Source organism: Mandrillus leucophaeus, unplaced genomic scaffold, assembly GCF_000951045.1.
Source record: "Mandrillus leucophaeus isolate KB7577 unplaced genomic scaffold, Mleu.le_1.0 Scaffold43, whole genome shotgun sequence".
NCBI lineage: Eukaryota > Metazoa > Chordata > Mammalia > Primates > Cercopithecidae > Mandrillus > Mandrillus leucophaeus.
In genome coordinates, this window is record NW_012104587.1 from 717,703 (window position 1) to 730,931 (window position 13,229).

Sequence of the window (13,229 nt, forward strand, 5' to 3'; positions counted from 1 at the left end):
TGAGTAGCTGGGACTACAGGCGCCCGCCACAGCGCCCGGCTAATTTTTTTGTATTTTTAGTAGAGGTGGGGTTTCACTGTGTTAGTCAGGATGGTCTTGATCTCCTGACCTCGTGATCCGCCCACCTCGGCCTCCCAAAGTGCTGGAATTACAGGCGTGAGCCACCGCGCCCGGCCTAAAGTTCTCTCTTAATTCAGGCCTCCCCTCCCCTCTCCTTGAGCACTGCCCTCATCTTTGAACTCATTACTGTTCCCCAGTTTCTCCCTTACATCCCAGTCCAGCCCCAGCCTCTGAAGTTCTCTCTCTACATTATGGATCTGATCATAGCACACCTGCTTTACAGATGTCCAAGCCACCTCCATGGTCAAGTCCTCCATTCTTACCCCTTACTGAGGCAGCTGGGGCTTTGCCCAATCTGAGCCCCATCTACCGCTGGTCTCACCGGAGCCATTCTTTGAACTTCATTCATTCATTTGTGTCTTCAACACAACGTTTTTATGTGTTTTCAGGACCTACCCTGGCTAGTGTTGTGCTGGGAGCCACTGGGGACCCCAGGCCCTGGCCTGTCCATACTTCTCAGCCACCCTACACAGGCCACCCACACGTGCTGCCTTTTAGGGCCTGAACCTTCAAAGGCTCCTCTCTGAGATATTCCCTGGTTCTGCCTTTCAGATATCACTCCCTGCTTGGAGCTCCACACCCTTTATAAATGTTCATTGAAGTTATCTATACGGTGTGTTAATCCATTTCTGAAAAAATAATTTTCTTGGTTCCATTTCCATCAACCTTTGACAGATATCAAGGCCACTGTACTCTCCGGAGGTCTTGCTTCATTCTCTTATCTGGTACGGAAGGCTTTTGTTTGGGATGTCTGCTTCCATTCAAAAACAGAGAGGCCTTGCTGTCTTTATGTCTGCAGTTTGTGGAGTGAATGAGGGATGCTCAGGGCTTACACCAGCATGAAATGTGATGGGGGAGGTTGGGGACTGTGTAAATGTGAGGAAAGGGAGCCCATCTGGCTCCACCAGTTGGGCAGAGTGATCTCCCCACCACCCCTGCGTGAGTGTGAAGTTTAGATAGGGCCTGTTTGACCATCTCTCTCAATCTCAGCCTCTGTGAGATGTCATAATATGGGTCCTGTTTACCTGTCAGCCTGTGGTGAGAATCTAATGATTAGGGTGTGCTAGCACACAGGCACCTGTAAATCCCATTGAAATCAGGGCCCTGTAACTCCTCTCCTGATTCCCAAGCCTCGTGCACCCCACCTGCTCTGTTCATGCTTACTTCCCACGGGTCCCGTTAGCCCTCCGGATGCAGTCAGGCCCATTTCCCCAGGACGCCGTCACTGAGCCGCCTCATCCAGCTGGGGTCTGAGGGGCCTGCCTCTCGCCCCACGCCTAAAAATCCTAACCCTCCCCCTATCCCTTTGATACGGCGGTCTTTATTTCCTGGAGTCTGTACAACATCACTCCCCAGTGATGCGTCTGCTTCCACGATTCCCAAAGAGACTGAGCTTACTGAGACCAGGGCAAGGACCGCGCCAGTTCCTCGTCGCCCCCTTCCTCTGCCTTCCCCTCCCTTCCCCCTCACCGCAGCCATGACGCCCAGCCCGAGAAAGCAGAGCAGAGGTTCCGCAATTCTTTTCTAAGACTGTCTGATGAGAGGGTTCAAAGCACTCTAACCCAAGGCCGGCTCGTGTCTCTAGGGAGGTTGCAGGAAGGCGCCAGAATGTGGATGGTGCGGACAATGTGGGATACTGGAGTCTCGACTGCCGCGCGCCAAGGAAGGGCGTCACCTAGCCAAGCCGGCCCTGGAGTTGAGTGCCCCGCAGCCCGCCAGTCCGCCCGCCCGGCCGCTTGCTGGCACCCTGGTGGCCGCGCCGGCTTTGTACCGGCATCAGGTGCAAACCCCAGAGCGCCGGGCGTGCGCGCACGCGCCCCGGAGCGCGCGGAGCCCATTCGTCGCTCCCACCCGGATCTCCTCTGGGATCTCCTCCGGCGCCCGGGGCCGGAGCGTGGGGGAGGGAGGAGGTCGGACACGTAGCCTGCATCGCAGCAGGGCTCGACTCCACGCGGGAGGGCGGGGGAGCCGGGGACCCGCCGCTCCAGCCCGCTGGCCTTCGAAAGATCCTCCTGGGCCAATGGCAGGCGGGGCGACGCGACCCGATTGGTGCAGGCGCTCTGCTGATCGCTGTGGAAACCCGGGCGGCGGAGAACGCGGGAGGATGAGGAACCCGAGGCGGGGGGAGCCGGAGGGGCGGGCAGAGGAGGTGTCGAGGCCCTGAGCTCCCGGAGAGTTTTTACTGGAGGCAAAAGTCCATAGCGGGCGGGCTGAGGGAGGGGCGGAGGAAGGGGACCGCTTTGGGGCACTGGGAAGCCAGGGATCCTCCGCCAGGAAGGCAGGGACACTCCCGAGCGCAGACGAGGAGGCTGGGGGAGGGGGCGCGGTGGGAGGAGTAGGAGAAGACAAAAGCCGAAAGCGAAGAGGGCCCGGGCTGCACACACCGGCTGGGAGGCAGCCGTCTGTGCAGCGAGCAGCCGGCGCGGGGAGGCCTCAGTGCACCCGGCGTCACAATAGGCAGGCAGCATGGGGAAGGGGGGTAACCAGGGCGAGGGGGCCGCCGAGCGCGAGGTGCCGATGCCCACCTTCAGCTGGGAGGAGATTCAGAAGCATAACCTGCGCACCGACAGGTGGCTGGTCATTGACCGCAAGGTTTACAACATCACCAAATGGTCCACCCAGCACCCGGGGGGCCAACGGGTCATCGGGCACTACGCTGGAGAAGATGCAACGGTAAGGGTCTGGGGGCGCCCCAGCCACCCTTCTCTGCTGCAGGCGGAGTCAGGAGCCCTGGCTCCCCGGGCGCCAAACAGACCTCCGGCGCTGAATGGAGCTTGGGACGTCCTGTAGGGAAGGAAAGTGCATCTATCGCACTCGTACCCCCGCCCCAATCCTCCTCCTCCTCTGGGCCAACTGGGGTGGAGACCGGATCTGGGACCCCGGGAGGCGGCGCTGCGGTGAAAGTCCCAGCGGTGGAGAACAGGGCAGCATCTACCGCGCGCGCCGGGACCCACGCGTCCTCCCCTTCAGTGGGGTTTGCCCGGAGGCAGGGACTCTCCAAGTGGGGCGCTCGGGCCCGACGGCTCTGGCGCCCCCAGCGTGGAAGATGGCCGCCCCTGCGCGCCGCTGAAAGGAGCGGGAGCGCAGGCAGCCAGGTGTGGGACTCTGCGCTTGTCCAGCACTCTCCATCCAGACTAGGTGGCGAGAAGGAAAGCTCGTCCCGGGCCGGGGATCGCTCCTGCTGGGACTCTTGTCTAAGAAGGCCCTCAGTGGCCGCCTAGGAAAAACCGCCCAATAGCTCGGGTTCCCACGCTCCAGGGATTATCTAGACTCACCCCAAGCTCGAGTCGACCTTCTTGGGGACCGGCGTCCGGGATTGGTGGAAGGAGAACGGGCTGGGGTTTGCAAAGCCCAGGTCGAGTGAGGCCTTGAGCCGGTGGATTTAGCAGCGCTAGACTGGCTTGGCAACAGGTCCATCTGCACTCGAGGTTACTCTCGGGCGTTCAATTCAATGGCTCTCTGTTTTTAAATCCTGCCAAGAACGCCCTTTCCTCATCTTGCACTCCTAAAGGTAGTGGGCCTCTCTGGAGCCAGGGCTGCCCACCTTACCCGCACCAAATGCATGGCTCAGTGATTACCCTGCACCAGCTATCCGCACCGGGGACCCCAGTCTGAAATCCTGGCGTTTATTAAAGGTGCAGCTGGTATCCCGTGGATTCGAATGGGCTAGAGGGAAAAGAGCAGAGGCAAGGAGAGAAGAAAGGGCGGCTCTTGGTGGTAGTGAATAGGCTGCAGAGAAAAAAGGTCTGATGGGATAGAGAAATTGGGGAAGGTGTATAGGAGAGAGGCAGAAAGGAGGGATGAACTTGAAGTAGATCATTCCACCTGGAGGTCTAGGATGCGGAACTGTTTGTGGGCTTTTGCTCTCTAAGCTGTGTAGCCCCAACCCTTACCTTCCCCACCTCTTGCATCTCCAGGGGAAGGCCAGACCAGGCCGCCATAATCCAAGCTGGACAGTGGACAGGTGGTGTGGGCCAGCCGGGCCAGGGCTTATCTAAGATTGGGAAGGTCAGCGATATTGAAATTCCCTACAGCTTCCAGCCCCATCCTGTTTTACTTGCTTATGGACATTGCTTAAGCCCAGGGGGTTTGTGATGCTATTTAGAACTTAGGTGGGTATATTTCACATACCTTCAGCGCTATCTCACCTGCACCTTTCCACAACCCAGTGAGGAGGTTGGGTAAAGGTAATTCCTAAGTAAAGGACCTTCTGGATCCTGGCTGGGATCTTTCCACTCTATGTTGCTGGACTTGGACTGGTCTGTTTCTGATTGTATAGGTAAATTGTAGAAGGTTCCTGCCCTGTCCAGGCCCTCACTAAAAGCTTTCCAGAAGGAAAAGTCAAATACAATGGATTTGGTCTGATTATTCCGTATTGTTAAACATATTTTCTTACGTGAACGCTCAGTCTGGCAATTGCCTTGACCTTTCTGGTTTAATTACCATATCACATCGATTTATTTCATCCTTGTTCTGGATGTTCTCAGTGCTTACCTGACCTTAACACTGAGTTCCCTCCAAAAATCAGTGCTTACATCTCTCCTAGCAGAGGACTAGGATGCCCTACCCTTCCCTGACCTTTTCTCTGTCTCATAAAAACGTAATAGTCTCTTCATTTCTGGTCCTGCTCCAGCGCTTTCTGTATAACTTTCATGGACTATAAACCTGGCATCTGGGATGTTAGTTGCTTTGTTACTCTCATAAGCTAAGGTGAGAGCCAACCTGGGCTGCAAACAGATCTAGAATTGAAGAAAGATATCATTACTGGGCTCATTCACTGAGTGTTGTCACTTGACTGAGCCACCTCTCCTCATCTATAAGGTACACCTGTACCTGTTTCAACGACTCTGATTTGTGGCAAAGCACCCCAGCAACTGTAACCACCAGATGAATGCAATGGGGTGTTTTCAGGCAAACGAGAATAAGAACAAGGATTATGAAACAGCTAGAATGGAAAGTATGCAAAGAGGAATTTGGAAGAAAAAATTTAAATCTATGCTAGCTTTATTTGGTGTAGCAACACGTTAAAAACAATCCCTGTCCCCAGAGCTTCCTGTCTTCTAAAATAAGACTTTTGGGGCATGAAATACACGAACTGGGGATACAGAATTGAATGATGGTGATGGTGGAGTGAGCAGCTGGGTTCTTTTGGTTTTGTTTTGTTTTGTTTTGTTTAAACTGTCCAGGACCAGGTTGGAAAAAGGCCTTGAGCAGCATAGGGTGGGTGGGTGGGGCATGTGGAAAGAGGACCTAAAGAGAGAGGCAGAAACAGGCTACTGAAATCCAGAGACACCTTGTCTAGGCTGTTGAGCAAGTGGCTTTACCCCTTTGGGTGATGGTTTGTTCCCCAGAGCAAGCGGAGTGACAATTTATGGACCAGGCACAGTCTGGGGAGAGACTGATCAGAAGACAGTTTGGATTCCCTGGAACATTCCCAGGCAGTGTTCTGAGCCCATCACAGTGCAGTCATTCCTAACACCAGCCTGGAAACAGGTCAGAAGTCAAAGTCATTCTCGGGACAATCTCGGAAGATCAGGGGGACAATCCGGGGCCTCAATAGGGCATTTTCTTTTTTCTGAAGAGGAAAATATCCAGGTAGTCAGGATCCATCTCCCTAGAAGGATGGGGCAACTGTTACGTGGTCCTTCCACAGAAGTTAAACCCTGGCCTTGCCTCTAATAATACAAGTTGCTTGATTTTTGCAGCTTACAAAGCACATTCATATATTTCACCTCATTTCATTCTCAGATCAGCCCCGTAGGCACCTCTCATTGCTCTGAGGTATCAAACCTGGCTCAAGTGGCAGTGCTCAGACTTCAGATCAGGATCTGACCTCAAGTCTTCCCAGCTCACCTTCCTTCTCTTCCTGTTTCTACCTCTGATCTCTTCCCTTTGTTGCTGCGGTGCTTCTCTCGTCTTTTCCTTGCTGTGGGCAAAAGGAACCCTCACCCACGCCCTAAGAGTGTGTCTGCTCTTTTCACAGCAGTCCCACCACTGCAGAACTGTTCATCTTCAGCAACAATTCATCAAACATTAATTGAGTGTCTCCATAGCTCTGAGCTGGGCCCAGACACAAAGATGAATTATCCACAGACAGAGACCTGAAGCTGCGGGATGTGCTCCCCTTGCTCTCTGTCAAGCTGGGGCTTGGATCTGGACCCTCTGCCTCCAGACATCAGCCCCCCATCCCTAACCCTTGTCTCAGCAGCTGCTCCTGCCTGGTCTGCACTGGTGACCTCTTAGAATCAAGGGAAGGCGAGAAGAGACCAGAGGTTTGTTCCACCTTTCAACCTGCTCTTATGTTGTTCTTGTGAAAAGGCAACAGATCTAAAGTGGAACTCCGGCCTCCTTTGGACAAGGCAGGAGGGTTGTAGTATTTAGAGGCAGGGGACCTGGGTTCCAGTCCCAGCCTTATGAATTCCCAGGCCTGGAGAGCAGCTCCATCTCCCCAGCTGAGATCTGGGTGGGAGTCGTCCAATTCCTGTGGTTGCAGCCTCAGCATCCCCAGGAAACAGTTCTGAGATGGAAGTGGTGAATGGCACCAATTTCTTCATGCCCAGGTTGCCTTTGCAGGGGCCTATCTCCTGTGCAGCCCTGCCTTTCTGCTCTCAGGGTAGTGCATGGACCCTGTGTTATGGGGGAGGCTCTCACTGCAGGGCTCTTTGGCCACAGAGCACAGCCCTACCAGCCTCGTCTTTTGTTGGAGGGGACATGGCATAGGGGCTTCCTGCCCTGCCTGCATCTCTCTGCTGCAGAAAGGAAGTCAACGTCCCTGTCTTACTCTTCATTTCCACTGGAGAACGCGAGGGTCCCTCCTGTGCATCTCCACACTCTTAGATCACTTGTTCCGTAAAGTTCTGGTCCGCAGGGCTGCCACCTACTGCACTGTATGCCCTGAGCTTGCCCGTCCTGTACTTTCCAAGTCCTGGGCCAAGTGCCCAGTTGTGCAGCATTCGATCAGAGATTAGCCTTGCTCAGCAGAGGACACGAGCACAGCCATAAACAAATCCTGGCACCAGGTGCTCAGTGGATGGCGAGCAACTGTGAGTTGTACCTGGAGTTGGGCAGGGGCAGGGAAAATATCCCTGTGGAGAAGTTGACTGGCATCAGAGCTGGGTGACGGCAGAAGCAGGAACTGGCAAAGAGCGAAGGGTGACATGCACTTCGGAATCTGGGTGTTCTGACATCCCCACCTCACACACCTGCCCTGCCGGGTGTGTGCAGCTCTGCTTTCTTCACTTGTTTGCCAATCCTTTCTCTTCCCCATGTTCCAGGTCCTCTTTCTGGAAAGTCTCTGGCTTCTCTCCTGTTACACAAGGATAGAGCGCGGTTCCAATTCTTGGTCCAAAGACAATGTTTGGGTTGGCCCTCCCTTGCCTTGAATCCTGGTCTGCCTTATACCTGCCAGACATTCCTGTAACCCAGCAGGTGCTGGGAACCTTCTGCCAGCGTGTGAGACACATTTATGCAATGGGAAGTGAGAGACAAAAAATAATCCACTCTCAGGGAGCAGGATGCTCATGTCGAAGGAAGCCTTTGTCTGAACAGCAGATAACACTCAAGGTAGCCACATGTGACTCAAACTCTGCTCAGCTCATCCCCGAGTGTGATAGTGGGCAGGTGGCTCTGCCAACCTACGCCTCATTTTTTTATCTCTAAAAAAGGACCTGCCTCACGAAGTTTGGTAAAGATTCGTGGCTGATGTATGCAAGCCACTCCCGGGGCTCTGTGTCTCGCCTACGTCACCTCAGCAGGTGGCAGCTGTAGCAACCACCAGCGTGGGGATGCCGGAGAAGGCTTTTGGTGTTCCAGAGGCAGAAGCTAAGTTGTGTGAAACGCGGAAGAGGACAAGTGTCTGATCATGACTGCACAGTGGAAAAGTATGATATCAGAGTGTGTTCAGCTGTGGGGTCCTGGGTCCGTTCATTCCCTCGTGAGCCATCTTATGAGGCCTCGTTCCAGGCAATGGGATTATTGCAGCAAACAAGACAGGTGCAGGCCTTCCCAACTGGGGCTTATGCTCCAGCGGGGGACACAGGCCATAAACAAGTGGGCACGTCTCACGGTCTGATGACGAACCTTGATGACTGCTATGAAGATCTAATAGGACATTGACCCAGGGAAGGCCCAGGGCTGGGAGAGCTCTTTTGGATGTGATGTTGGGAAAAGCCTCTTGGAGGTGATATTGAGGCTGAGTTCCGAGTGGAGGCGGCCCTGGTGTGGAAAGGAGCGTGGTATGTTCAAGGGTGGTCCACACCAGGCCTGCTCGGAAAGCTGCCACATTGACCATGGGCAAGGAGCCGATCCAACAGACTGCTCGATTTTCTGAAATGGCAGGAAGCGTGTGGCACGTGAGAAAGGAGTCCTTAAAGGCAGATGGACCTGGATTTGATCCTGGCTCTGCCACTTGGAGCCCAGGACTTTGCTTCCTGCGTCTTCATCTCAAAAGTTGGGGCTTGAGGCCTAAGGGAGTAACATGAACAACACTCCTGGCTCCCTGCCTGGCACACGCCTATTACCCCTGGGCTCAGGGAGGTGAGGCTGCCCGTGAGCCTTCTGGAAATGGCTGAGGAGCAACCCAGGTCAAGGCAGGGCTCTGTCATCTGTCTGCTCCCTTGGAGCTGGAACCTGGACTGCAGGTCTTGGGTGTTGGGGAGGCAGCAGGAGTGGCGATGAGTCCATTTGTAAGCCACTGAATCTTGCCTTTCAATGAAACAAGAGGAATCCATTAGTTATCAGTCACTGCAGCTGCTTCTTAGGAAACTGCCTTACCAGGGACTTCCTGTTCATTTCTCAAAGGCTGTGGTGTGATGTGAGGAGGACCAATGAAGGGGCTTTTTCAGGCCCAGCCCTGGGCCCTGACTTTGGCAGCTCCTCCAGGCCTCTCCCAGGGCCTTGCTTATTTTGCAGAGGTGGCTGAGGCTCTGGTGGGGACTGCTCACCCCACCCAGAGCCGGCAAAGCTGGTCACCACTGCAACCCGGGGCTCCTCCCTCCTCACCCCCCAGGGCCTCCTCCCTGCCTGCCCCCTGGGCCTCTTCCCTGCGTCCCCAGGGCCCTGGAACAGCACATCTCTTTTCCGTGAAAATACACTTGACCTGATCCCCTGCTACTATCCCTTGTCTGCTTGGCTAGTGGGTCGTAGGCATTTTTTTAAAAACCATGGGCCCAGTTTTCTCCTGCACGAAGTGTTGCTTTGTCAGTCTGTTCTAGACACAAATAGAACAAAGACCAAGCAAAGGACTTGATGCCAGGAATGTAGTAAGGAGATGATGGGAGACTGACAGTTACCCTTAGGAGATCCTTACATGTGGGAGTGAAAAGATTTCCAGGAGTGGTTAGCACTTTCTCCACCTCCCCACGACGCTCTTTTTTTTTTTTTTGAGATGGAGTCTCTCTGTCGGCAGGCTGGAGTGCAATGGCATGATCTTGGCTCACTGCAACCTGCCACCTCCCTGGTTAAAGCAATTCCCCTGCCTCAACCTCCCTAGTAGCTGGGATTACAGGTGTGTGCTACCACGCCCGGCGAATTTTTTTTGTTGTTGTTATTTTTAGTAGAGACGGGGTTTCACCATGTTGGCCAGGCTGGTCTCAAACTCCTGGCCTCAGGCAATCTGCCGCCTTGGACTCCCAAAGTGCTAAGATGACCGCACCCAGCCCCCACTTCTTTTTAATTTTGAAAATTTCCCAACATTCAGAAATGTCGAAAGAGCAAGCAAACACCTGTGTATCCTCAACCAAGATTCACTAGTCTTAACATTTTGCCACCTTCGCGTTTTTCCTCTTTACACGTGTGCAGTTTCCTTTTGAAAATAAGCTGTGTCATTATGTGATCATATCCGTAAGGTCTTCAGCATTTCCTAAGAAAAAAGAAGAGATGCTCTAACATAATCACAGTACCTTTGTCACGTTTAAGAAAATTAATAGTAATTCCTTGATATGATCGAATATCTGGTTCATATTCATTTTTTCTCATTCAACCCCCGAAAATCCTTGTATAACTTATTTTTTCCTTCAAGTGAGAGCCTTTCACATTAAAGAATTGCAGGATGTTGTTTGTTTTTTGAGACAGAGTCTCACTCTGTCACCCAGGCTGGAGTGCAGTGGTGCAATCTTGGCTCACTGCAACCTCCGCCTCCTGGTTTTAAGGGATTCTTGTGCCTCAGCCTCCTGAGTAGCTGGGATTACATGCATGCGCCACCATGCCTGACTAATTTTTGTATTTTTAGTAGAGACGGTATATCACCATTTTGCCCAGGCTGATCTCAAACTCCTAACCTCAGGTGATCCCTGTCTCGGCCTCCCAAAGTGCTGGGATTACGGGCATGAGCCACTGTGCCTGGCCTGTTCGTTTTTTGAGGCAGGGTCTCACTCTCTTGCCCAGACTGGAGTGCAGTGGCACCATCGTTACTTATTGTATCTTCCTGCCTCAGCCTCCTGAGTAGCTGGGGTTATTGGTGCAGGTCACCACACCTGGCTAATTTTGTTTATTTTTATAGAGACGGGTCTTGCTATGTTACTCAGGCTGGTCTTGAACTCCTGGCCTCAAGTGATCCCCCTGCCTCTGCCTCCCAAAGTGCTGGGATTACAGGTGTGAGCCCCTGCGACTGAACAAAAGTTGCAGTTTTTATATCATTTTAGTCTCTTTTAATCTAGACCATGCTTCCATACTTTTTTTTTTTTTTCCACAAACCTGTATTTTTTTTCCCAGCTATATTGATTTTTCTGATTGTTTCTCATGATGGAGCTTAACTGGTTTGTCAATCCTACCAATGTCTGGAAGCTTGACTTGATGCAGATTAAGCAGTGTTCACCACTGGGACATTCTATTGCATCCCCTCAGGCGCGCCTGGTGCCAGCTCATCTCTAATAGAAATGCTAGATTTTTTTATGAGATAATTAATGTAATATGCATAATGTGTATAGAAAAAAGCTGGAAGGAAAACTGCTAACATATTAGCAATAATGATCACTTTCTGGGTGATATTTATTTTCCTCTTTATTCTGCTGTGCCTTTTCTAACTTGACCAAAACTCAGCACATTTTTACGTTATAATTGGGGAAAAAAAGATTAAAACGTTTATCATTATAGCAGTGTTAGAGTTCGGAAAGTAATGAAAATAAAGCAAGGCATAATCCAGCTATCTTAACATGTATAATAATAGCCTAGATCATCCCAGGCTTTTTTTCTGGAATGCTTTTTACATAACTCTGTGTTTATTTTTTGTTTACTTGATCTGAGCACATTTCCAATGCCATGGTAGTATTTGGTCTTGTTCTTTTCATCGATAACCCTGGATATGAAGGTGAGGAACTTACAAGAGGTGGTGGGTGGTGCAGTTTGTGCACCATGCAAGGCACTCAGCTCACGCAGTTGAGGCTCAAGTCCTCCCTGAGCCCCATGTCTTCCTGGTGCGCCTTCCTGGAGGGTCACCATTTCCTGACTTGCCCAAAGGCAGCCTGTGCATCTATCCACAAACCCCTGGGGAGTTTAGCATGCCTGTGCTGGCACAGAAGTCCAGGTGGCTATTGCTGTTGGCATTGGGCACTAAGGGCTCTGTCCTGGAAAAATGCTGGAGACAGCATTTGGGGCCAGATCACAGGAGACCCTGTTTGGTGTCTGGGTGCACACATGGAGCTGCTGCTTTGAGCACTGTCCTCCTTGGGGCCCGAGAGCAGACAGAGGTCGGGTCTCAGCCTCACCACTGCCCTCTGCTCTCCAGGATGCCTTCCGCGCCTTCCACCCTGACCTGAAATTCGTGGGCAAGTTCTTGAAACCCCTGCTGATTGGTGAGCTGGCCCCAGAAGAGCCCAGCCAGGACCACGGCAAGAACGTGAGTCGGGCTTGCAACCTGGGTGGGGGTGGAGAAGAGGCTGGGGGTGGCTGGGAGTCTGAGAGAGGGTCCCCTCACCCCAGGACCGGTAACTGGGGCTGGGGCAGGCAGGGGTGCTTTTGTCCTGGAGGAGCCACTGTGGATCACCTGTGGTCAGGGAGGGCCTCAGAGCCTCCCTGGGAGCTGGGATTTGACAACAGCTAGTGGCGTCTCCTCTCTTCTAGCCAGTTTCACTTTCATTCTCCTCCATCCCTTTCCAGAAAGGTGCCAGATGACAATCTAGGGGAAAGACAGGACAGAAACACTGAAAAATGTCATTTAATGACAAGAGTGGCTTTGGGGTCTGGGAGCACCTCTTTGAGAAAGAATGGCCATTTCCTGGTCATTTCTTCATCGTCTGCAGGTCAGACACTCTCCTGGGTGCTGGGTTTCCAGGACAGTGACGTGTGAAAATAGCAACCCCTGAGGTTTCACGGGCTGTTTTGTTCAACAATGAAGTCCCCATGTAAATGGTGGAGCAGTGTATAGAAGGAACTTGGGACAGGAGGCAGGGGCAGGGCAGGATGGGGAGGAGAGTGGTTACAAGGAGAGGAGTGGTACCCACAGGGCATGACCAGGGTGGTCATGGAGGTCCCACTCTGGCCTCAGCGAGCCCTTCCTCCTCTTGTTGCCAGCCTGGGCTGGACCCCTCTGCTTAGCAGAGCCAGGCCAGGACCAGGGTCTCTCCTGGCCTGGACTCTTGGCCAGTCCCCCACTGCCCCCATTGCCTCTGGCTTTCCTGATGAGCTGCAGGCCACCCTGCGGGTCCTCCAGAGGCCAATGCCCCTACTCTCACATTTCCCTCCATGGTATATGAGATCACCTGCCCCGTACCCATGCCAACCCATGCTTGTCCCCTCCTGCCTCCTTTGCAAGTCCATCTCCCACTCTCACCCCCCGGCACCTCCTGGCCTGCAGCTTACCCAGCTTTGCTTGTCCTGCCCTGTAGCTCCCTCCTCCATGGCCTTGCTCCTTGGCTCTGTCCATTGCTCTCCCTTTGTGCTGCAGATCCTGCACCACTTAGCACCCAGGCTCCCACCATGTGCCACCAGAACCACCTTTCATAGCACCCTGGTCATGCCCTGTGGGTACCGCTCCTCTCCTATTATCCACTCTCCTCCCTGTCCAGCCCTGCCCCTGCCTCTTGTCCCAAGTTCCTTCTTTCTCACAATGCCATTGTGTTCCCAGGGCACTCCTTGATTCCACTTCGCCTCCCTGGCTCCATGTGCCCGGGGCT

At 53.1% G+C, this 13,229-nt stretch overlaps 1 protein-coding gene and 1 long non-coding RNA gene across 2 annotated transcripts in view; both read left to right on the plus strand.

The window, feature by feature from the left end:
- Window positions 1-253: 253 nt before the first annotated feature.
- On the plus strand, window positions 254-742 carry LOC105549020. Its single transcript, XR_001007494.1, has 2 exons — window positions 254-363; window positions 510-742. It is a non-coding gene; the product is annotated as an uncharacterized LOC105549020 (long non-coding RNA).
- Window positions 743-1,963: 1,221 nt separating this feature from the next.
- The window catches only part of FADS2 (fatty acid desaturase 2), a 45,450-nt gene continuing 34,184 nt past the window's right edge, over window positions 1,964-13,229 (plus strand). The window contains exons 1-2 of the mRNA XM_011993342.1: window positions 1,964-2,793; window positions 11,843-11,953. Coding sequence (XP_011848732.1) covers window positions 2,587-2,793; window positions 11,843-11,953 — 318 coding nt within the window. The 5' untranslated portion in view covers window positions 1,964-2,586. The remainder of the gene's footprint in view (window positions 2,794-11,842; window positions 11,954-13,229) is intronic.